The following is a 27,374-nucleotide window of genomic DNA, read 5'->3' as shown; positions in this document are numbered from 1 at the left end:
CTTGAAGGCTGTGGCCTAGTTCATATCCTCTGTTGCTTTCACATTTTGTAATGACGCCGTAGTTTTCTGTATTTCCTCTATGTTTTTATTTTCTGGGCCGTAAGTTTTTTTACCTACGCCATCACATAGAAACATTTGTCCCCTATTTTTACCCCGATTAGAGTAAACTTTTCACAAACTTTGAATGTTGTATTTATAAACATCTAATCAAAAGTCTAAAAAGTTTCAAGTTTCTAGCTTTAAAAATGACGTAATTTTAATACAAAATTGCATTACCTTTTATAACCCCTTATATACAGCCCTTTTTTCGCATTAAAAAGTAGTTTATGTCATTTCTCAGGCTCTAGACTATCTCTGCAGGTACTAAATGTCATTCAGTAGTTTAGGTGTGATTGGTGATAACAGACAGACAGGCAGAGTCATTTTCTCATTAATAATTTTAAGTAAGGATTTGTACTCAATTCCGTTTTAGTTAGTGTATTATGATCCTCGTTATTATCTTTTTACATACAATGAAAGATGGGAAATTGTTGTTTGACATTTCCAATATTCGTATGCTATTCTGATACACGGAGAAAGTTTTTTATTATACGTTTATTTTTACAACAATACCATCTACTAAGCGAAAGATCTTGGTATCGTAAAAATACTCTGCTAAAATTTTATGAAGAAATTCAAAGTAGGAACAAAGTTATAGCCGTCCGTATACGTACAAGGGCATCCACGTATGATTCTATAAAAAGTGGTGCAAAACCCTTAAAAGCGATTTTCTCGAAATTAATTTTTTTAAACTGATATGTGTTTTTTCGTAATTTACGCGACCAATATTTAAAAACCAAAAAGTTAAATCTACCATTCCCTTTGTTACTTCTCTCATTGTGCAATTACAAATAGCTAATTGAGCATTCAAGTAGAAATCTAGAATAATTTGTACCGAAAATAGTTCTTAACGAATGCACTTTACTATCATTAATTTACAATAATTCTCTTCAAATATAAATATTTGAAGAATTCTATCTCCGTGTATAAAATTGTTTGTGTATTTACTGGTTGTTGCGAATTTAATTGAAATCTTAAGTGATATGGGTGATGCCACTGTAGCTGAACTTTGGAGAGATTTGATTGTATACGTTGTATTATTTAAAAGTTTTGAGGGAATCAAAACTACGAAGCTATATCAGGGTCAAGATAATCAATGTTCTTACAGATAAATAAATTTGAAGTGCGTAGATTGATAAGATAAGCCTCATGTTTTGACCTCGAGGGTCGCACCAGATTCATTTTCATTTCTGGCAGAAAAGTAATTTATTTCTACAGTTATTGCTGATACTCTTGATGAAATTAAAAATAATATTATTCTTACATTGTACATGAAAATGTGATTATTATTGTCACAGATCTTGAATGTGAAGGGCCTACGACTTTTACCTACTTCACTTTATGCTTGATCCGTTTCAGCGAATAGGTAAACACATAAAAAAGCAAATGTATACAAATGAGGTAACATTGTCTAATTATGAATATTTTGTAGTAGTATCATTAGAAAAATTATACAATATTTTCAAAATGATTATTTCTTTAAAAAATGAACAATATGTAATAGGGTAATTTATTTTATAGGATAATGAATACAAATGCTAAAATAAATTATGAACAAAAAATGAATGGAAATCAAAAACTCGTATTAGAATATATTACAACAATGAATACATTATTCCTCCATTTTTCAAGACTTTTTGATTATAAAAAATTTAATAAGAACACACTTTTGTACCAAAATTGAATTACGCATTATATTGTATTAAATATTACAATGATCTGCCTAGTATTTGAAAGATTTTGTATACCGAATGTTTTTTTTAACAGCCAGTTTTTAATTTTGCACAAAAAAATTTTTTCCTTGGTAATTTAATGCAGGCTGATATACTTGACTATGATACTTAACCTCTACAGTATATAAAAGTTTATGTTGCAATCGTTATCTTTAAGGCCCCTAGCGGTGAACATACATTTTTTCCAATAATAATATATCGGAAATTAGGCCTCAGATCGAAATTTGGTAAAGAGCTTTGTCAGTCGTTTTTATATGATTAATCAGAAAGTGTATTTTTGTTATGCATAATAGTACTACAGTCAATTATAGAACACCCTATATATATATATATATATATACAGGCGTCTCACTTCAAGACTCAAAATCAAAATTTATCCGGGCTATGCCTTCAAAATTTCTTTTACTTTTTTATAACAACTGTATATCTACTTATGCAACCCTTTACATATTTATTGAACCACCCCGTATATTTTTGTTATGCATAAAATATTGTTGTACATTCATAATATATCTACGCTGACAACAAGGTCACTAATACTAATGCCTTTATTTTTTACAACACACATCACTATAATATCAACACCACTCATATTTATAGTACTTATACATCCTACGGGAATACTTATCAAAGTATCATTATCACTTTTGTACGTGCAATAAGCACAACCAAGCGCACAGTTTGGGAAACTATCGTGCCTTGAATCAAAATATAAAAATTCAAATAGTCTACCCACGCTATGCATTTTCGAAACAATTTAAATATTTAATCTCAATCGATAAAAACTGTATTTATTCATTGCCCTGGATCAAGTACTAATAAAATATAAATATAGTATTAATATGATTGCAATGTACCATAGATCACCCTACCATGGATTCCACCCTACTGATGTACTTACCTCTACCGATTGGGCAAACAATTGTTGCTTTAGCTTGTAATCTTTATAGTTCACTCTAGGTAACAGCATGTGGTATGTGATTGACATTGAAACGTCAGAAGTTTCTCTTGTTGGCAAAGAGAACAGCTTCAACAATGCTTTTTCTTGACTCAGAATGAGTAAGACTGTATTTTTTTCACTCTATTATAAAACAACCACCAAGACAGCAGAGATCTCACCCACTGTAATGCAAGACCAACCGTGAATAACAGTGAATAATACTTTGTATAAAGGAATGGGGTTGGATGTCAATAACAAAAGTATTACCTCCAGTTCCTGAAAAATGACTAAATACAACATTTTAAATTGTAAGAATGTGGTGTACGCTATGGTTGTCTAAAATCGGAGTTCTAATGCACTTTCGCTTGTGGTCAGTGTAATCGATAAGGTTGTTTCAATAATGTGTCATTAGATTGTGACTATAACAAAGACTCTGGACACAAAGATTCGGGACAATTTTTTTAACAAAATTTGTTGCAAATTTCAAGCTCTACAATTTTTATAATAAATGTTTACATCATTGGATCTATACAAACCTACATAATCGCGAAAAACTTAATTTTGTGACCTTTTAACTTAAATAATGGTGCAGGCATGATATTTTATGAAACTTTTAAGACAATTTTTAAAAAGCCAAGTTAAAGGTTTATACGAGTTTGCAGTTTAGTATCTCTTATTTCCAGGGGAAACCCTAATATGACTGCACTACTATTGATTGAACGGTATCTCCAAGATATAACAATTTACCTTATATTTGAAAGAATAAAAAAGTATAAGTATACACTCACATATTCTTCTGCTACATAATGTAAAAGTCAAACGTGAGCTTAAAATTGCTGGTTGGATGGATCATCGTATGTATGCCGGGTATATATGATTACACACACATCCATCCCCCTATCATTCAAAGTGTCTCATTGTTCAGTTTCCGTTTCTAACCAGAAATGAATTTTCAAAGTCATTCTCCTAACTGCTTTGAGATAGATGGATGTTTATAATTTGAAACTAATTTGTTACAAAATAACTGAAAACTGTTATTTAAAAAAAAATCGAATATCTCGTGAGAAAGAGCGAGTGAGAAATGAGTTTGATTAGATGTTAAAACTTACTCTCAAAAAATTTTTGGACGATTGATTTATGTCAAAGGTATTCATTTTTCGAAAAAAATGCTTTAACAATTGTGCTTAGTTTTATTATAAGGATCAATTTGGTAACTAATTCTTCTATCTAATTCTAATTAGGAAAACGGTAATCATCAGTCACCTATTGATATGACCAATTTGCTATAAAAGGATTTTAAAATAAAAGAATATCCTCTTTCTATTATGAAAAAAATATTTTCCTATGTCCAGGACGAAAGTGATTTACTCTAGTCCCGCTCCAGGAAACGAAGGTAACAAACTTCATGCTCCTACTTCCTCCAAGTAGGAGCATAAAAAATGGTACATTTATGACGGGAAAATAATGAAGCCTCAGATCGTATGCTTATCACCTTAGGCAATGTCTCGTGAGACAAAGAACATGAGATCTGGGACATATTTGAATGTAAATCTTGTATGAGAAAATGTTTTTAACTGCCAGTTTCAACCGAAAATGACACATAGAGACCCGTTTTCGAAGTTGAAGAAACAGAGAAATACTTTTGTTAGAAAATTGATCCATGGAAAAATTAAAAACTCTTGTTGATTTCTCTTTTCGGAAAAGCTGTTTCCCAGAAAAGATTTTCTGGTCAAAGTCGAAATCTGGAGATATGTCTAATCTATTCACATGGCCGATGTACTAATTAGGGATTATAAGTTTTACATGCCACGACATAATTTGGTTTGGGGTGTACGAATCTTCGAAGCATCCGGTATATTGTTTGTTGTTGTACATTTTCTGGATGAATACATGTTGATGAATATTTTCTAAGTTATATATAATTCGGTATTTTAGTTTCTTTGAAAAAGTAGTAGGTGCCTTTATTTTTTACCGCGACTTACAATGGCGAGGGCTATGTGTTTGATCCATATGTATGTATGTTCATCTTTTCGGACCTAACTTCTTAACTACTTATCATAATTTGGCAAATGAGGTATCGTAAGAAGCGTCTTGATCGATCGCTGATTATAGGCTGTGTGGTATCATATTAAATTGAATATGGCTCCTTCTAGAGGATAAAAAGCTATGATAGCACTATTCAAATATATATATGTTGATGTACTTTTTCACGAAATTATAACCCCAAAATGGTTTAAATTAAAAAAAGTTGGAAAACTAAAACCCCGATAAATACATAATCGCGCTCTTAAAAGTATGAAAACAAGAAAATATTTTCATCTGAAATTGTTATGAGAAGTAAAATCGTCATTACAGACGGAGGACCTCTTTCCGTCCTGTGGAAAACTGTTCAATCTTAGAGGTCCCCCGACTACAATGACGATTTTACTTCTCATAACAATTTCAGATGATAAAATATTTTTCTTGTTTTCATACTTTTAAGAGTGCGATTATGTAATTATAGGGGTTTTAGTTTTCGAACTTTATTTAATTATGAAACAAAATTGAAATACCTTCTAGAATCTATCGTATCTCTGTTTATATCAATTATTCCCTCTGTTGATATTAATGTTTTCAATTGAAAATTTGTTTCAATACCTACTTGTACTCACTCACTTTTTATGTTATAAATATATTGTTTTTAAATCTTATAGGTTTTTGATATGAAAATTAAAACAAAATTTTTTTTATTTTTTTAGTACCTATTTCAATATCTTTTTAGAAAGAAGTATTTATCTTTTTAAATTACTCAGTTGTATTATAGCATTTATTTACAGTTTTGAATAAAAAAGACTTTTAACAAATAGAAAACCGAATTAAAAAGAAAAACTTTCCCGAAACAAATTAATATACACTAAAAATTAAAAAAAAAAAAAAAGATAATATAATGTAGTTAAAATTATTGTTATTTTGGAGTCGGTGTCAGCCAAGGAAACAACTCTGACGGAACAGTCTGTAACACTAGCTTGGCTGACACCGACTCCAAAAACAACAATAATTTTAACTACATTATATTACCTATCGTTATTTTTTTACTTTTTAGTGCATATTAATTTGTTTTGGAAAAGTTTTTCTTTTGAAGTCAGTTTTTTTTTGTTAAATTTTTATTTTTGTTTTGTGATTTTTAGTGAACCTGAAGTACACTAACTAATTTGTCACTAAAAAAAAGAATTATCGAAATCGGTTGGCGTTATATTGAGTTCTTCATTCTCCTCTTGTCGTGCATACTTAATGCAAATTTAAGACTTATATGGTTTTTATCATGGATGCCGTTGTCATAACTGAATCAAAATGAAATGGGACGGAAAGCACCAGCTTTCAAATAGATAAAGAATCATCAAAAACGGTTCACCCAGTCGAAAGTTCTGAGGTAACACACATAAAAAAAAATACAGTCGAATTGATAACTTTCTCCTTTATTGTCTGAAGTTAGTAAAAAACAAGGTAGCATGGAAGAAATCGAATTAAGAAAGTTTTGACATTCCGTTCAAAATTTGGGATTTTCGTTTCGAAATACGTAGAATTGAAAGGAAAGAATCAACTAATTAGTTGGTTTTCGTGTGTCTGTCGTATTTAATGTACAGAAGAAAAATTCAAATATAATAAATGATTCTTTTGAAAAGACGAACAACAACTTTTATACAAAACATTTTTTCATAAACTCTAAAGACCTCCTCAATTTCAAATTAAAGAAGTTTACCTAATACAAAGTCATATTAAACTTGTACGTGATAGGTACTGCGTGAACTATTTTCTATTTTGTTTAATCTTTTGTGTGTTATTTTTAGTATTTACGTAGTCATTTTATACATGCGACAGTATTTATTCTGTATTAGCAAATAAATAAAAAAAAACATGCAAATTTATTAATTTTTATTTATATAATTCAAGTTCGAAAGTCATATATCTAACGTTCGATTCATTAATAAAAAAGACATGGAGACAACGAAAAGTATTAAATTTTACATAAAAATAATTTTAATTATTTTAATTTTAATAAATAATTGTAATTGTAAGCTGAATGAAACAAATTTAACAAAATTACATTTTGAAATTACTTGTACTTTGCAAATCACTAATAAAGTTAAGCCAAAAATTATCTTTACGAAAGATAAATATAAAGTAAACGATCTTTATTCGAAAATCTATGAAAATTATGCAATGCAATTTATTTACGTGGAAAATTCTACTAAATTCGAACATTGCCCAAAAATTGAACAATATATTTTTATTGGCTATTCTGTGGATCAATTAAATGAAATTTTACTACGCCATTCGTCTCAAGTATGTTCATGGAATCCTAGGGCAGTGTTTGTGTTTGTATTTTTAGATAATCCAGAAAAAAATATATGGAATCTGATACAGAAATGTTGGGAATTATTAATAATAAATATTTTATTGATTTATGATCAAAAAATTTATACATCATTTTCGACGTGTAATTCGACTCAAGTTTTAACCAGATTGGAAACATGTACAGAAATTCCAGATTATTTAAAAGAATTTACAAAGTGTCCTCTAGTTTTGTTCAATTACAATACAGGCCCATATGCTATCCGGATTTCCCATAACAAAATAATTGGAATTGCTTATAATATAATGGAAATGATTCTTCAGTCCATGCAGATAAAATTTGTTTTGCAAGAAGCGAAGTATTATGAATATGTGTTTGATTTAATACGAGATACTTCGATAAAAACCTTGCTGAAAGATATGAAAGGTTTGCAAAAATTTGCTGCAATTGGACCATTTATGTATTATATTCATCACAATGATCTTGTGGATTATACTCCCTATAGTATACCTGATCAAATTGTTTGGATATTTCCGATAGAACATGAAGTACCTAAATGGGTTCCATATTTGAAAGCGTTTACGATAGGACTATGGACTAGTAATAATTTGATTTTGGTTTTTATAACGATTATTTTTATTGTGTTGGCTATCGGTGGTTATGAGCGAGAATTTTATCGAAATAATAAGATGAAAACTTTTTTGGATATGTTTGGGTTAAACATTGGTAAGTTATATTTCGGGAAATTCAGCTCAAAGTCATATTAGATTGCAATCTAATCCATGGATAATAGTAGAATAAACGCCGTTTTTTCACTTACAATCATAGTTATAACTTAATGTAAAAAAAAATTTGGAAAACGGTTGACCCTGCAGGTCATCCCTGTAACTTTCCGCTAAGTATTGACTCATAATGTGTAAAAATTTTTATCTATTCTGATGTTATATCCACTCGCATTTTATTGTAATTAGATGTGATCTTAGAAAATCTGATTGAATTTTTACAATCATACTAAAATTTTTGAACGGAGTAATGGAAATAGAGGGAATAAGATAATAAAACTTGTGTAGAAATGTGATAGATTACTGTTTTATTAAATTATATTACAAAAAAAATAATATACAATAATTAAGTGTAACTAGTATATTTATATTTTCACATTTTATTAATAGATCATAAAAATCATTTTTATCGCTTTTTTTCGACAACGATATAATACGAACAAACAAACTGATTACGACCGACTTGGTGGCGATCGATGTAGTTTTTACACGTTGAGAGCTGATTAGTTTTTGAAATCGATCGGTAGTTCTCTGAGCTCAAAAATGAAGATGTTCGATGCTTTTGAGCTTCTGGCTCAAAAATTTCATAGACGTTTGATAAAACACTATTTTTTAAATTTTCAAATCGCGATAACTTTAGAATGAATAAACCGATTTTCACGCAGTTGGTGACATTCCCTCAAGAAACAAGTTTGGAATCATTTTCATCACTATTAACCGAATTTTGAATTTAGTATATTTAAAGTTAATTTAATAATAATAAGAGTAAAAAAAAATTTAAAAAACACCCAAAAAATTTTCGGATTCGAACCCTAAACTCGTATTTGAAACATATCTAAGAACCATTAAATTGCCTTTTACCGTAAAGCCTTTGCGAAACTGAGCCGATTTGGAAGATCATCGCCAATTTTTTCGGGTACGGAACCCAGAACCGGAAATTCGCACTTGACACATAGCTAAGAACAATCTCCATTAAATTACCTTTCAAACAAAACCAAAAAATTCGTTTAGGCGCTACGACAGACAGACAAACACACAGCGGTCAAACTTATAACACCCATTTTTTTTAGTTCGGGGTTTAAAAATGCATAAGTGCATATTTTTAATTTCTTATAAATCAATTAACTTCACAAAATTTTCTGAAGGAATGGAATGCCGAAAACCGCAATCAAATCCGACTTACTGTTTAATTTTTTTTGAACTTCATTTTGAACACTGCTTCGTTTCTACGACTAGTAGGAAATTTGCCACATGCTTATAGGAATTGCAATAAACTTTTATGTGTAAACGTCATGTTTTACCCGATGAAACTGATAATTATTTTTTTTTTTTGGGTCGTAGATTAGGAATTCTTTAGCTGATACCAAACTTTTGGACTATTTTCAGCAATATCCAAAAATGGGCTTGGTTAATTCAGAGCTAAATAAGGACAAAAAATTTGGCCAGGTGGCCAGGTGGCAATTCTTAATGTACTCTCCAAAAACTATGTGTTACAAGTAATAAATATTAACTATGTTAATTTATTTTAGGCTTAGGTTGTAATAGAGAACCCAAGTTATGGTCACTACGCTTAGTTTTCATTGTTTGGGTTTACTATGGACTGATTATAACTGTGGCTTATCAAGGAAAACTTGGTAGTTTTCTTACTACTCCTGTCTATGAGAAACGAATTGCTTCATATAAAGACATCAATGAATCAGGTTTAACGGTATCTATACAGAGTCTTTTCTACCGTTTCATTCAAAACATCAAATTTAAGAAATTTGAAATAAGTAAGAATTCTGTTCCAGAAGATTTGGCAAGAGTTGCAATTAATAGAAACATAACAATGATAATGAATTATTACGCTATTGTTGAGTTGAAAAATGTGACACTTGATCCAAAAACCGTCCGATACCTTGTGTATACAGTACCAGATTTAAATTTGCTATCGTATTTGAGCAATTTTTATGTTCAAAAAGGACACCCGTTGTGGAAAAATGTTTCTGAGAGACTATATTATGTCCATGCGTCCGGACTAACTTCGAAATGGTTAAACGATTATTTAGCAGTAGAATCAAAACAAATTATTTACCAAGAGACAATGAAACCGTTGTCAATGGATTCGGTGGAAGTTCCAGCTTTATTACTTTTTTTAGGCGTTGTGTTAAGTTGCATAATATTTTGTTGTGAAAAATATATCAGTGATAAAGTAGTATATCTAACCGATACGGAAAACCGTTGAATTATACACCACAAATTCTACTTTTATCAAAATTTTCGGAACTTTTGCACACTGCATGTCAGATTTCGTACTTTTCATCACTTCTTGTAATCGAGTTATTGCACTCATTTTGTTTTTAATCATGAGAAAATCAAACTTTATAGTTTTATAGTAATTATTATTTGGTAGTTGTCTAGAATTGCGTCTCTTATTTTAAAAGGAAAACAAGTGAAAACAAACAATTGACTGAGCTAATTGTTGAAATACCATGTATAGACAGCGCGATTACCCAATCGTTTGTTTTTAGACGTCATGTAAGTAAAGAATGACAGTCACTCTTAAATAGCAAAAGTCGTGTAGGTATACATAACACAACGTGGTGTCCCATACACATAACTGATATTCCCATATAATACATACTATATATAATGTCTAACCTACTTTGCGCCGTCACGGGTAAACAGTGATGCTTACGAAAAAATGCGTTTCGAACAAAACGTGCTTTTTGTTATTAGAAAGATTTTTACATTTAAGCTTTTGTTCTATCTCTAACGGTTTACAAGATGGATCATGCGGACCCAAGATCCAATATACCTATGGTGCTCATTTACGAACTCAACCTCATTTTTTACGCCTCGAGCACTCTATAAAAATTTGAGCTTAATATCTGTTTTTATTTTTGAGTTTTTGTGTTGACGACGGGCAGATGGACCGACAGACAGACAGACAACCGGAAATGAACTGTTTAAGTGATTTTATTTATGGACCCCTATACAAAAATTTTGTTGATAGCATCAATATTTTTAAACGTTACTAAGTTGGTACTAAACTCAATGAGTATACCTTGATATATTTCATATTGTATACAGAGTATAACTAGAGTTATTTTAACGGTTTTGATGCCTTGAAAAAAAAAAACATGCCAGAGTATTTACTTTTGCATAAATAAATAAAACAAAAACATGCAAATTTATTTATTATCTGTATAATCCGAATGCTTAAATTCCTAACTCATATCGCTCGATTCATTATTCAAAAAGCCATGAACACAACGATAAATATTAAATTTTATTTAAAAGTAATTTTAATTATTTTTATTTTAATAAATTACTATAATTGTAAGCTAAATGAAACAAATTTAACAAAATTTCATTTTGAAATTAATTGTACTTTACAAATTACCAATAAACTCAAACCAAAAATTGTCTATATTATGGATAAAACTAACATAAACTTTTATTCCAAAATCTATAAAAATTATGTTGAGCAATTTATTTATAACAAAAGTGCAAATAAATACGAACATTGTCCAAAAATTGAACAATACATTTTCATTGGTTATACGGTGGAAAAATTAAATGAAATTTTATTACAACATTCATCTCAAGCATGTTCCTGGAATCCAAGGGCATTATTTATATTTGTTCTTTTAAATAATACAGAAAAATATGTGCGGGAGTTAATACAGAAATGTTGGGAATTATTAATAATTAATATTTTATTGATTTATGACAAAAATATTTATACTTCATATTCGATGTGTAATTCGACACTAGTTTTAAGCAAGTTGAAAACATGCATAGAAATTCCCGATTTTTTAAATGAATTTACAAAATGTCCTATCGATTTATTAAACTATGACATAGCACCGTATTCTAAAAGGATTAGCAAATAATATGATTCAAACAATTTTTCAGTCAATGCAGATAAAATTCTCGTTGCTTGAATCGAACATTAGATATATAATTGAATTAACTCAGCATGAGTCTATCAAAACATTGCTACAAGATTTGAAAGGCTTAAAAAAATTTGCTGCAGTTGGACCATCCACTTTTTTGACTCCCCATAAAGACTACGTGGATTTTACGACATACACTATAAGTGATAAATTAGTTTGGATATTTCCAATGGTGGAAGAAGTTCCTAAATGGATTTCATATTTGAAAGCGTTTACCATAGAATTGTGGATTTTTAATAATCTAGCTTTGATTTTTATAACGATAATTTTTATCGTTTTAGCTATGTGTGGTTTTGAACGAAACTTTTATCGAAAACGCAAAATTCAATGTTTTTTCGATATGTTTGCGTTAAATATTGGTAAGTTAAACCTCGTTTCAAAATAAATTGCTACTTTGAGCACAATAATGCCTGTGCATAGTCCAAGACGATTCAGGGTAAAGTTAATTACCCGACAGAATGTTTAAATGTGTGTTATATAAGTAAAGAAAGACATTCACTCTTACACACAAAGTTACAAGAGCATCTTTCGTCTCACTTCCTCAGTGAACATAGTATATGCTATAACAAACAAACACATATACAATATGTAACGTATAAATTGAAAATATGAACAAAATCTGAATACATACTATATAATGTTTCTAACATAATTTAGCCGTGAAACAGTGATGTTTACGAAAAAATGTTTCAGACAAAAGTTGTTTATTTTTATTAGGAACATGTTTTTCAGTTAAAATTTTGTTTTATCTCTTCTAACGGCATACGATGTCTACTCCTACGGACCCAAGACGGACCCAAGACCCAAGTGATCTATGTTGCTCATTTACAAACTCAAACTCACTAAGCACGCTGTAAAAATATAAGTTTGATATCTCTTTTCAGACAGACGGCGGACTAATTAGGTGATTTATAACACTTTTATCAAAATATTGTTCGTAGCATCAACATTTTTAAGCGTTACAAAATTGGCACTAAACTTAGTATACCTTGGTATTTCATATATACATGGTATAAAAACACAGCATAGTAAATAGTATTGGGATAGCGAGTAACCGCTGATTTCTTCTACATCCAATATGCGGTAGGCCAGCCCCTATTAACAAAACCATTGATTGTGTTGAGTCAATATGGTGGTTTTTGGGGCTTTTTTGGAAGATGAATTTACAATCTCTACAATCGGTCGCCGTTTAAGCACTACCTCGCCATTGTAGCTTCGTATTACTTTTAAAATTTAAATTCTCTGCATATAAGAAGTAATTATTTTCGTTTTAAATCCCATTTTATGAATATTTTTCGAATTAATTTATTTTAGGTTTTAATTCTGCAAGACTGCCAAGAATATGGTCTCTTCGAGTGGCTTTCATTGCTTGGGTATTCTATGGACTAATTATATCCGTTATCTATCAGGGCAAACTTAGTAGTTTTCTAACTACTCCCGTTTACGGAAAACGAATTGGCTCATATAGAGATATAAATGATTCTGATTTAACTGTATATATACAGGGTGGGTTTAAACATTTTGTTCAAAATCTTAATTTTAAGAAGATTGAAATAAGTAACAATACTATAATCGAGGATTTCACACGAATTTTAACTCATAAAAACAAAGCAATGGTATTAAATTATTTAACGGTTGTCGATAAGCATAAAGAGACACAAGATCCAAAAACATTTCGGCAACGAATATATACGGTACCAGGACTAACTTTAATAACATACCATTCAACTTACTATGTTCAAAAAGGCCATCCGTTGTGGAAGAATGTTTCTGAGAAACTGCATTATGTTCATGCGTCTGGACTACCTTCGAAATGGTTAACTGATTATTTAACAATACAATCAAAAATTATTTATCGCGATGTAGTGAAACCGTTGGCAATGGAATCGTTACAATTTCCAGGATTAATACTTTTTATAGGTTTTGCGTTAAGTTGTGTGATATTTTGCTGTGAAAAATACATTAGTAATGAAATAGTATATCTAAACGATACTGATAGCCGTTGAAATATAAATAATTTTCTTGACAAAACCATTTTCCTTTTCTTAAGAATGATGAAAAATGAAATGCCAGGTGTTGAAAATTTTTTTAATAATTATTATTGCTTATTCCAATCATAACATTCCAGGTATAGACTAATCACTTTAGCATAAACAGGGAGTCTACCATAAACGTAAAAAAAAAAACAGTTTTTAGAGATTTCTCCGTTTCTATTGCTCCAATGAACTTAACATCTTATTCAAATTTTAGAGCACAAAATTTTCTACAAACTTTTTCCGAAATATTTTTTCATGTGCTTAACCGTTTTCGAGATAGAGAGCGGTTGGCGCCACCATTGAAGATGACTCCTCGAGAAAAAAAATTCCCAAAATTACGTTTTTCTGTTCTATTCTCAGAAAATAAATGAATACTTCGAGTCGAATTAAGAGAATACTTAAAAAAATTTCTTTTTCCACCTAACAACTCCTCCCTTATTTACCGGGGATTGAAAAAAAATGGAAGTTTTCTGATTTTCAGAAGCAGACACGAGATTTTATAAGACTTTTGAAACGTCCTTTAGTACACTAAAATGAAACTGTATACGGTAATTCTGCCTTTTAGCTCTCATTTCGTGGTTGATCCCTAATTAGATTGGGCTAGTTCATAAAATTATAGTTTTGTAATATTGTTTACCAGATTATTTTATTATAGTCTATTATTTTATTATATATTATACTATGTAAATTAAGAAAATAAATACATAAATAAATAAATACTTGTATTAATAATTTCCTTGTGAGCAATAGCCTTTCGAAATTGGCGCCAATGAGTTAATGAATTAGAAATTGTATGTTTTTAACAAAGGAATTCAGCCCCGCAGTTGTAGATATCTGCTTCAAAACTGAGTTGCAATAGTTACATACATACATTGTTAGTAGCTGATATTAAATATGCTATATTTATTTTAAAATGCTTTCTTTAAATGCTTTGATTTAAAGATCATTTCTATAATTTTGAATGATCTTTAAGAATACGTCTGTTGAAGAAAGAGAATAAATAGAATGTGGTAATAATTTAAAGAAGAAGAGAATGTGGTAATAATTTAAAGAAAATTACGATTTTGCAAGAATTTCGAAAGATGTCATCTGTACTCTTTTCTTTGATGACTGGTTTCAAGTTTCGCAAAGCTAGCTCTACATTAATTGCTTTCTTATAATATTTGATAAATCTGATGATGTCTATAATTAGTATTTAAAATTCGTTCAAATTGAAATACGTAAATACGTGATAATGTTAATTGACACAGCTGATTTTTACTGAATCGAAATTTGTCATTTTTATAGGTCGATTTTGGATGGACAATATTTATTGTGATGGTACTGAAACTGAACTCGCAAAATGTCGTTTTGATGGATGGGGTAATAATGATTGTTCTCCTGAAGAGGCGGCAGGTGTTATTTGTCGTATACCTGAAGTACAAAACACTGAAGAGGAACATCCTTCAATGGAAAAAATTCTACAAGAAATTACACCGAAACAAAAATTACCGCATGGTATAAAATTACGCTTGGTTGGGGGTCGAATGCGTACCGAAGGACATGTCGAAGTAAAATTTCCGCGAAAAAAACATTGGCAAGTACTTTGTGGGGATGGTTGGACTATTTTTGAAGCAATGGTTGTTTGCCGACAGTTAAATTTAGGTTATGCGAGTGAGGGAATACCAACGGATTTCTTTGGCGGTAATACAAATTTGAGCCATATTTCTGGGGTAAAATGTAATGGTAATGAGAATTCATTGAGTGAATGTGTTTATGATCAAACACCATACTGTCCTGGAAATGGGCATAATGTTGCCACGGTAGTTTGTGTTGATAAAATGGCAGATTTAGTTTTGGATCATTTTGAAATCATGAAAACGGCTCATTTAGAAGACAGGCAAATGTTTTTCTTACAATGTGCCATGGAAGAAAATTGTTTGGCTTCACAAGCGTATAAAATTCAACAAGAACAAGATAATTGGCATTTAGAAACACGCCGACTTTTAAAATTTACCGCAAGATCTTTTAACGCTGGTACAGATGAATTTCGCCCTATTATTCCAAAACATTTATGGGAATGGCATATGTGTCATATGTAAGTAAAACAAACATTCTGGTGGTTGTCGTAAATGTGAAATAGTGTCGTAAATGAAACTTTCATTTTTCAGGCACTATCACAGTATGGAAGTTTTTGCAACATTTGATATTTTCGACAAAACTGGTACACGCGTGGCCGAAGGACATAAAGCTTCATTTTGCTTGGAGGATAATCAATGTTTACCAGGTGTCAAACCAAAATACGCTTGTGCCAATTATGGAGATCAAGGTGTTTCTGTAAATTGTTCCGATATTTATAGATTTACTGTGGATTGTCAGTGGGTAGATATATCAGAATTAGATCCAGGATTTTATACATTTAAAGTATCTATAAATCCAGAGTTTAAAATTCCAGAAATAAGTTACGATAATAATGCTGCAATTTGTACATTTGAGTATCGTGAAACTGGTGGTCGTGTTTACAATTGTTCGACAACTCGTCCATAATCTGTAATTTATTTTAATTAATAAAAAAAATTGAGTATTAAATAAAAATTTGTGTTTTAAATATAGGTAATTTTTGCAAGTATACCGTTTAACAAAAAAAAATTAATTTACATTTATGAACTTCTTCCATTTTTATATTCCTCGACCCTCGACCACATATGGTATAAAAATTTTCTCGTAATTCTTGGAAATTTTCATTGTATTAACTTTCTAAGTAGGTATTATTTATTTGCTTCCAAGCAATAACTAACATTTTTAGAAAATTAATGTAATTGGATCAAAACAACCCCATCCACCGAGTTTTATCAAATTCCAAAACAAAATTTTTTTTTGCGTTTTTTTCAATATTTTCGAAGGGGTACCTAAAACTTATAATAAGTTAACAATTTATCATTGGACCTAAGCAAACAAACCACACCCAGTGTCACATAGTTTGTTTGTTTACGTACAATAATTTAATGTTTTTGCAAAATAGTATAATCCAATTAAATCCTGTTATAATTTTCAAAAATCCCTACCTTAGTTGAATATTATTAAATAAAATTTACTAATATCTTCCGATTATCATTGGCTACTGGTTATCGAATCATAGTCAGTGAATAACCAAATTTATCAATTTTTTTCATACCTGTAGCTTCCAAATTAGGGCTCAGATTCAAATTCGGAAAAAAGTTCTTTGTTGCTCCTGATGAGCTTATTTTGGGTTAAGTTAGGTCTCTGCAGTTAATAACAGAACACGTTGTATATAGATAGATGTTGCCTATTGATGAAACCTTTACTCCTAAAAAAATAACTCAACTTGGAAAGAAGTTTCACTTCTATTATAACGTAATACGTACAAATTATTTCCGAGATTAACTTTTGGTATATAAACTTTCGAATCATATTTTTGGATAAGTTGGAGAGTTTACGGCTTCATCAAATTTTGATAATGCATAGAATTTATTATTATGTACGATAATATTTATAAGCACAAATAATTTTAGCATTTTATCAGGGGATGTTTTTTTTAAAGAATATTAGCATTAGGTTAACATGTTTCAACCATGAAACTTGAAAGATTTTCCATACTTCAACTTTACATAAAATTAACATGAGAAATTTCTTTTTGTGTAAAATGGCAAATAATAAAAAAAATCTGTCATTAAAAAAGTGTTATTATGAATACTTAGTGCCTTACTAAATATTTTTTATTTTTCAATTAATTCAAGTAATGTTATCGATTAGGGAAGGAATTATATATAATCAAATGTGATATTTTGTTATCACCAAAAGTATTACAGGCTAGATATAATGTTCTGAATTGAATCACTTTTGTTCAATACTTTATGCTCTATTGATAATAATGTTTTTATACTATAATATTGTATTGGTAATAACGTTGTTTGAAAGACACTTAAAACAAAAAATTTGGACGTTCAATATTTTTTGCCATGTGGGGTGACCCTTCTATTTGAAGGTATTCTTTAATTATAATCGCTTATAATTTTAGAAACTTCTCCGTTGAAATAAATCAATTTTAACATTAAAAAAAATAAAAAATTGTAAAACACGATTGACAAAAAACCAAAGGAAAAAAAAAATTGAAGATAGCGCCATACAGCCGCCTTAATGAATTGTTCACGGTATATAATATAAAGATTCAAACGATGACCCGTTCATAGGATTAAATTCACTTTAACTTATCTTCGTAATTTACCGTATTCGAAAAGTTGTCAAAATTTAAAATAGCAATCAATTGTATTTCGTGTCATGCTATATTAAATGCTATGTTATAAATATTCAGTTTCCACAATTTTCCACAAATGTGTATCATAAATGATTTGATCTTCGTGTAATATGAACAAATACCTTTATCTTTACATATAGAAATGATGTTTGTTTATAACGTCTATAACCAAACTATAACATTTAGTTCTCACTGAGTGCCCGCTGTCTAAAGTTCGTTCATATTAGTGAAGTACATGAAACAAAAACCGTGGGTCACATCCTTGTGAAATCTTCCCCTCTTCCATTATTGTATTCTCTATTTCAACATATTATGGCTACACTCTACTCAAAGGAATAGCATCGTATAAGTTTCTCTTATTAGCATTTTCCTTTCGAAGTGCTTCAATTTTTTGTTGATTCAGAGTGAATAGAACTTGTTTTTCCCACTTTTACTACGGGCCATAAAAACCTATTAAAAAAGAGCAAAATAATTGTAACATTAAGTAGGTATCTATTATTATTGATCAGTGGCACATGATGCTATTTTGACTAAAGGTACTTATTGTTAAGCCATTCAACTGTAAAAATGGCGTAGAATAAGAAATGATCCACAAATTGGCATTGATTTAGATAGAATTAAAAACAGAATACCTAATAGCCAATTCAACTAAATGTACACTCAAACAAAAATTTAATACTTTTTGCAATACATTTTTAGATTTTTTGTACAAGAAAAGAAAATCGAATGACAACTCTCCAATTTGATTAAAATTCATAATAGATGTGGAAATTTTGTACAGAAAACGTCAAAACCGCGAAAATTTCTAAATTAAATTCGATCGAGATGCGCTTTCTTGCATTAGGTTCTAGAAGGTATTTATAAACTTTGTGATCATTACAAATTTGTGCATTAAAAAATGCATTTTTTGTGATGCCTTATTTTAGGAAATTGAAGGAAAATTATTAACCCATGAGGTTTTTGGGGTCGCTGAATACAAATCCAATGTTAAAACATTCCTCGGAGTACCTGGAGACCTGCGGATCCTTATTTCAAACGCAGAACTTTTTGGAAAATATTAAAATGCTTGTAATAATCATAAAACGTAAAGATATCAAAAAAATTTTTGAAAAAATTCATTTTTAAATCTATTTACTATGTTAATATGTACAATTTATCTCCCTATAATTTGCAATGTTCACAAAGCTTATAAATACCTTCAAGAACCGAATGCAAAAAAATCCGCAGCATCACGATCCATTATACTTAAGAAATTTTCGCGGTAAAATGTTAAATTTCCTCGTCTAAAATAAACTCTGTCAAAATACATACCTATACCTGTGTTATAAATATGGTTTAGATAGGTCCGTCCGTCAATAACAGTTTAGTCCATGATTTGTTGTCGTTTATTTTTTCAACGACTTTCATTTAGTTATGCTATATTTGAACTTTATGTACCGGCGTATATTCTATTCAGCTATTGTTTTTCATTATTATTATGATATTAAGAGGTACAAATACTATTATTTTACAATATACAAAGGTATCACACAGTGATTCACAAATGTTGAAGCTGTAAAATTCATTCTGAAATGAAGTAAATACTCAAGATTCTCAATGATTTACAAATCACTGTGTACTCCCATACTCATAAACAGGCAGTACAAACAACTATGAATGAGTTTAAATAGATGTCAAATAATTATTAACAATCATATCTATATTCTTTGTTACAATAGACTACAAGAACTGTGTGTAGATGAATCCTTTTTAGTGGTACCGGAGAAAAATATATACCGTAATAGATTTCTCTTGCTGATAAATACATCAATAAAATGTGTATGATATCAAATATTAAAACAATGTTATTCAAAATAAGAAAACATTTAATAAATTTTTATCTTATGATTGGAACAGGAACGATTTACCTAAGCTTTCTTTATTTTTGGCCGAAATTGTTGCACGCTATATGTTTATCAGATTCATACAAAAAGTAAAAATTCCAGTGAAATTCAAAACACTCCAAGGATAGCTTCTATACATTTTTTATTACGGCCATCGTCATGCTTTAAGAAATCGATCATAGTTATCCGGCAACGTTTCTGAATATTCAATATAAAATGTTCACTATTATAAGCTTCATAGGTCTCCATATATTATTTTTTTGACTTCCAGTTCACTTTAGAAATGACAGTATTGTACGTCTCAATATTTTTTTTAATATTTCACTTTCTTGCCTGTGTATTTGCCTGACTATGAGTTTGGTCTAATTATTAATTAAAATAATAAAAAACTAAGTAAAGCATATACTCATAGAAAAAAATTAGTTTTTATTTTTAAATGTAATAAAAGCTTTTTTTTTAAATAAAAATTTTTCCAATCAATACATTAAAAGTTGTCCAATAAACAAACACTTAACGAAAATTAAACATTAAACATGTAACAAAAGTATATAATAATTGTTCATAAAAATTAATGGTCTAGGTATAAAATTTCAGTATACTAAAAGTTGTACAATTTAAAAAATATATTTAATAAAAAAATATCAAGAAATTTTACTGGGTGCTCCCTTTTTTAAATATCACTGGATGTTGAAATATAGAAGATTTCAATATATATTTATATATTTGAAATATATTGATATTATTAGAAATTGTAAAGGATGCTTATTGAAAATTTATACTTAAGAGTTAAGACGATCATTTTAATATTTCTTGACATTTCTATATAATTATTTTACTGATATTAAATACAAGTTGCATAGAAATAAATAGAAGAGACAACACTAAATTAATAGTTTATTTGAAACGAATTAAAAATTTTTATGCGGTATGCTTAGGATAGCGGCCTTGATTCCCGCCGCCGCAACAAAATTCACTTAATTAATAGTTGTGATGGATTGGTGTAGTGCATGGTATATGCATGAAGGTGGTGCACTCATCCTCTGAAATTGAGGAGCTGATAAATGAAATTATCAGCGGAATGGTGGTAAAACACATATATGGTATCACAATGGGCTCTATAGCCTAAGTGTGTCCTTGGTGGACAGCCAATCTAACCTAACCTAACCTAGCAGGTACAGCATCCAACTTTCGACTTTTTCAGACTTGAGTTCCTGTAAACAACAACAAAAATTTTTCCTTATGTTTCCAAAAAAAATCCTGATGTATTTTAAAAACGATAAATAATCAAACCAACTCAGTTTAATGTCATAATGTTGGAGTTCATATACGTATATACTACATACAAGCATTACATTCGTAAATGTAAACAAATCAGTAATGTTATTTCTTCAGTCGTTCGACCAATAGCCATGATTCCTGGAGCACTTTCTTGGAGAGACTTATATTTAGTGACTTTTACAGCAACCAGATTGACTAGTACTGATACCTTTCAAAATCTTAAATTTTTCAAATGGTTATTCCTTTCTGAACTTTATGTGAAACATCTGTAAACTGTCATTATTATTGTGCTACCTACATATTGTTATTTATAAAATATGAAATATTATCATTATTATAAATAATGGAGTATTGTTGATAATGATAGACGCTAAATAACAATGGAGATGTTTACTGTTGATAAAATAATATCAATTTTATTTTATTCCCATTTCAAAATATGAATCGTATCAAATGTAATATGATATTTATATCAGTTTTAGTTTCCTAGAAATAGATTTATAGAAACTCCTACGCTTCAACAATAAAAATAAAACATACTAAGATTCGAGGATTTCTTTGACATTTATGTCAGTGACTAAGTAGTTATACGAACAATTCTATTCGCTCCTCCAAATTAATAAATTATGCACTCCATCTCTCAGAGGTGATCAGACACTCAAGAAAAACTCTTTATCTGTTGCATACGTTGCCTACCTATTCACTCACTGTGAATAATTAGGCAACGTAGTTATTTAAACACCTATATACCATAGCACCTATCTATTTACAATTTTCATTAGGGATTTCAACACTGCGTAAGTGGAAGTAGTTTTTACATATTTAACTCAAGTATGTAATAAAATTTCAGTATTCATTTCCTAGAAGTCCATTTCTAGGAAATTTTTTTTTGTTTTTTAGAAAAAAACTTGCCTAATTTTTTCTAAGTTAGGTCAGGTACAGAAAAAAGTTTCATGCAAACATTGTTCGTATCTAAATAGGAAATCACATATTGGATACTTTGGATTGATTAAACCTTAAAGATCAGTTAGGGATCGGTACTGGTGAGAGATAGAAGACCACTTTAAATTAGAAATATTGTCTTTATAAAACAATTACATTTGGTTTGAAACATTTTTTTTTCTTTTTGGGACAAAATGAATATAAAAATGTGTCTGTACATTAAAATTTCTTGGAATTTCGATACTCTATTTGGTCTTTATTTTAAATAGAGTTACTAAAAGGCCAGCTTCGGCCTTTGCTGGCAAAATGACAAATAAAATGCTAATACATTTTTTGTCTCTAGGGGTTTCAAATTAAAACTTTTTTTTATTATGCTTTTATTTATAAGGTTACTATTATGTTCTGTATTTTAATTAACATTACATCTAAATGACTGTTTATTGCTGAGTATTTTGTTATACATACGATATTTATGTTTTATATGATCAACAAGTTTATTTCAAATTTTCTGTAAGTTTTTAACAACAATCTTCATGTAGTTGGCTCAATCACATACGGACTAGACATGATAGATATGCGATCATCATAACAAATTTAAAGCAAACACAAAGAAATTTTCTTTTAATTTATCGGTTCGCTTTATTTACACGATTATATATTTCAACTAAGTACAATTTTATTTTCCATCAATAAAATACATGACTTTAAACTCAATTCAATCTCTTTCATAGAAGTAATGATTTTGTTTATTTAACTTCAATGATTTTGTATCAATAAATTTATAATTTAAATTAAATCCCATTCTATTGTAAATACAAATATTTAGCTGTACTTGTTCCAATCGTTAGGCAATTGTTTGAAAGTATTTTTCCTTTATTTCAATATATGAAACGGCCAACTTGATGAGGTTGGGATGGGATGAGGTTGTCATTATTTTAATTTTATTTTCAGTGCGATTATTGAGAGTTTACTGAATTGTGTTTTCAAAATACACGTCTTCTCCATTTAAGTGAAAGCATCTTTATAGACAACGAGTCTCTCCCATTTAGGTAGTTATATTTTATTGGACAAAGTTTCTCCCATTTACGTGATCACATGTTACTAAATAAACATGTATGAAGTTAAAGCTTGCTATTTTCAATAAAACTAAGGTATAATTAAAACTTCTCATAAACTTTAACGAATTATTTACATGTAGTTGATTTTAGTCTTCCATACAATGACAATAAAAATCTGAAGAAGACATCAATCTAAATAAATTGAATATTTAAGAATTCGTTCCATAGAGAGGAAAAATATAATAAATGTATTGAAAAATGTCACACAATTATTAATGATTTGTCTTTTTGAGGTTTGCTAGTAATTCTTAAAAAAATTTTTCTTTGCCATCATCACAACAATATATTTATAAAAGCTATTTTTGTAACAGCTTTCACTTCTTCCATGAACTTTCTTATTATTGTCAAGAGGTAAAGTAAATACGTAACAAAAAAAATTTTTATTTTTTCATTATTAAAAAAAAATAAGGAAACTGGTGTGAAGAAACAGGTTACCCCTATATACGTGTAGATATGTGTATAACACGATAGACAATAAAACGTTCATCAAAAAGTGCGCTAAGAAAGCTCCATCAAATAGTATTCTACTTCTATATATAAATATAACCTTATTTTATTTTATTTTTATCTTTCATAATAATTTTCGATTTTTGACCCAATTTCCTAGATCAATTTTTATATTATATAAATACGTATTTCGACTACAAAGTAGTCATTATTAGAATGAATCGTCACCAAATTAGCAACGAGTAACGTACACAATAAGATTAATTAAGATGACCTAATTCATACTTATGATGACTACTTGGTAGTCGAAATACGTATTTATATATTTAAAAAATTGATTTAAGAAATTGGGGCAAAAATCGAAATATATTTTGAAATATCGAAAAGATTTCCTTTTATTATTTCTGATTATATTTTTATAAATTTTCCTAGTTTTAATTCATAACTCTTGGAAACAATATGGGACGCTTAAATAATATCAGATTCTTAAAAAGCCCGCTATTCATATTCATAATTGGTTATATTTGTGGTAATAAACTTTGAACAAGGATCTTTATTCTATATTAACTCCAAATTTTAAGCCCCGTTATAAATAAAAACTATTCCAAACTATACATTTTAAAATCAAAATATACGTATTTTGTTCTCCATGTAGAGCTCTTTTCGATGGGATGTCACATGATACACTTTGGAAAAGTTGAAACTCACCACACTTATTTAAACCCCTCCCCCCCCTTTAACTTTTAAAATCACAATATAAATTTCGCTTAGATTTTTCTGTAAACTTTAGGCCGTATATTCTATTTTTTTTTTTTTCATAATTATATACTGAATTTTTTTGATAGATAAAAATAGTTTGATAGATAAAGTTTGTATTCCTCATAACGTCATCTTTAATTTTGATATTTCCCATGATATAGTTGGGAAAAGTTTTTAATTTACCTCCCGCAACTATACGATACATCCATGATTGGATCATTAAATGCTATAAAAGTATCAAGTTTCAATTTGGAAAAAGTCACAAAAGATATCCTAAAAGGGTTCATTTTTGATGACAGAATTCCAAAAATAGATTAAGTGTTTAAGATAGATCAATAGATAGAATAAATGAAGTAGATAATCATAGAAAAAATAATACAAATATATTTATCTAGATGATAAATAAGTAGGGTCTTACAAGGATAAAAAAGAAGATTTCAATTTTATAATGAGTTGTTAGAGCTAAGGCATTAAATGGAAAGACTACCAATTGCCGATAAAGGTAAAAAAATGTAGTTATTGAAAGAGTTATTGAAATTCTTAACTCTAATGTGGATCAGATAAACAAATAATATTCCCTGCTGTGTTTTAGTTCTAGTTTGTGCATAGAAGTAAAAAATACTTGAAGATAATACACATCTTGATCGTATACAACAACAGGTAAAGTGTGTCAGGTATTGAAGTGGAATAAAACGTATTTAATCCTACAAGAAGAAAAAATTACATTTTCTTAAATTGTGTGAAAGTTTTTTTTTTATATTCTATTTTTAGAAAGCATTTAATAACGAAAAAAAGAAAGCGGAAAGTAAATTAAAAACAATAAGCGATTTTATAAAGTGTTCGTTCGCATGGAGGAAACTTAAACGATTCAATTTCAAACATTACGTGTCTTTGTTTTCTGTTCTATATAAGATCTATTGCATCTTTTGTAAGATATTATAGTCAAAACGTTCATAAATATCATAGTGTCAGAGATCACCAAATTATATATACTTTGTTATATCTTTACTAGTGTGTTAGATCAGTAAATAGTCGTAAAACAGTATTTTGTTTGTATAAAGAAAGGTAGAAAAAGGAAAAATATTGAGCCGCTCATTTTTAGAAATACGATCTTAGAATGGAAGCACATGGATATAACTGGATATCGACATTAACAAAATTATCAAAAAAACAAGTATTATTTGTCATTATTTAAAAAAAATATTTTTAAAGATTAAATCTGATCAATCCTTATTATAAACCCTGACACTTTTTGATCCAGGCCTTCAAGTAAGAGCCACGTAAAACTCTTTATTGGCTTCTTAGCTAATTGAACTCTTATACTTCCTAATTAATGTAAAACATTCGTATACAAATTTGGTCTAAAATTAGAGATAAATTGTAGTTTATATTCATAAAGAATTTTGTATTGAAGACCACAGATCGAATTAAAAATTACAAGAGAGAAGTGGTCTTTACAAAAAAATCTCCTTTAAAATCATTTTTATTCAGTCGTAATGTAACAAACGTTTAGGTAGATATTACACAATTTCGTCAATTTCCTAAAATCAAGTACCTACCTTCTATCGGAAAGTGATACAGTTTGATTAATATACGGCTGCACTAGGAAAGGAAGCTGGCCATTACTGTTTATTAATAAAGTGTTTAAAAAGACATCCAAAAATTAAGAACGTGTAGCTGAATATCTTGAAAATAGTTTCGGAGGACAACTAGAACAATATCATAATAAAACTACAGCGTTATTGCATTTTCCTTCACTCCCATAGGTAAAATTTGCAATTTGTTTCCAAGTAGTAAATATTTGTATGATTGCAATTGTTAGATTTTCTCTTTTAGAAATAAATTCTAAAACGTATTATGTTTACAATATTATTGTCTTCATAATGTAACTCAATTCCCATGATTATAATCTAAACATTTATAATATAAACAAAAAAATATATATGTGTTCAGAATCCAGATGGTATGTTGTATATACTGAGAAAATTTTTGTAAAATGTTCAAAGTTTTACTATTTTTGTTCTATTCTATAGTTTACATTTTATATATATATGTACAAGGCATAAATTACATTTCAGAAAATACTTATTTTACTCGATATATTATAACTAGCAAAAATCTATGATAGTATTTTAGCAAATTATCTTTTAATGTATGGATTGTTGATATCGGCTATAAATACTTGCTATTGTCGCGCATTGAACTCGACATATAATTTATTACTCCCCTTTGATTATGGAAGTAATGGATAAATTGGCATTAAACAAAAATTTTTTTAGTAACATAATCGTGTCGGAAATGGTAATAACATGAGGTACGTATAGTGGAGCAGTTATAACAAATTTTTATGTGTGAAGAAAAAACTATTCGCTTCTATGATATTTTGACTATTTTTAAATATTTATGTATTTCATATGAATTAATAATTTGGCAAAGACATCTGGCCTGGTTAATTGTTCGTTTTAGGGATATTAATATAAATAATAAATGAATATATAAATTGTACGAACTACCGCTTCCAAAATAAATTTTCATAGCAACGCAAATTTTAAATAGATAAAAAAATTATAACTAAACTCAATGCCTCACTGCATGAGATATAATCATAAAGGTTTTCGGGCAAAAACCGATCTCTACCTCATTTTAGTATAAAGACGCTTAAATCAACATTAAATTGTATATGTCATTTTCTCTAACTTCTGTATTCAAAGCTTTTCACTATTATATGTATAAAAAGAAAAAAAATGACCAGTGATTTTGTAAGTGAACAATCCATTTTCATCTAAATTAGCTCTTTAGTTTTCTGGTAGATGGTGGAAGTAGTAACA

The 27,374-nt window shown here is 29.1% G+C and overlaps 1 protein-coding gene across 1 annotated transcript in view; it reads left to right on the top strand.

Annotated features, from left to right (window-relative positions):
• LOC123305704 (lysyl oxidase homolog 3A-like) overlaps positions 1–16,419 on the top strand; it is a 37,089-nt gene extending 20,670 nt beyond the window's left edge. The window contains exons 3-4 of the mRNA XM_044887496.1: positions 15,152–15,941; positions 16,015–16,419. Coding sequence (XP_044743431.1) covers positions 15,152–15,941; positions 16,015–16,390 — 1,166 coding nt within the window. The 3' untranslated portion in view covers positions 16,391–16,419. The remainder of the gene's footprint in view (positions 1–15,151; positions 15,942–16,014) is intronic.
• Positions 16,420–27,374: the final 10,955 nt, after the last annotated feature.

Source organism: Chrysoperla carnea, chromosome 1 (genome assembly GCF_905475395.1).
Source record: "Chrysoperla carnea chromosome 1, inChrCarn1.1, whole genome shotgun sequence".
NCBI classification, from domain to species: domain Eukaryota; kingdom Metazoa; phylum Arthropoda; class Insecta; order Neuroptera; family Chrysopidae; genus Chrysoperla; species Chrysoperla carnea.
The sequence above is the reverse complement of the archived record's forward strand: the minus strand, read 5'-3'. Positions and strand labels throughout refer to the sequence as shown.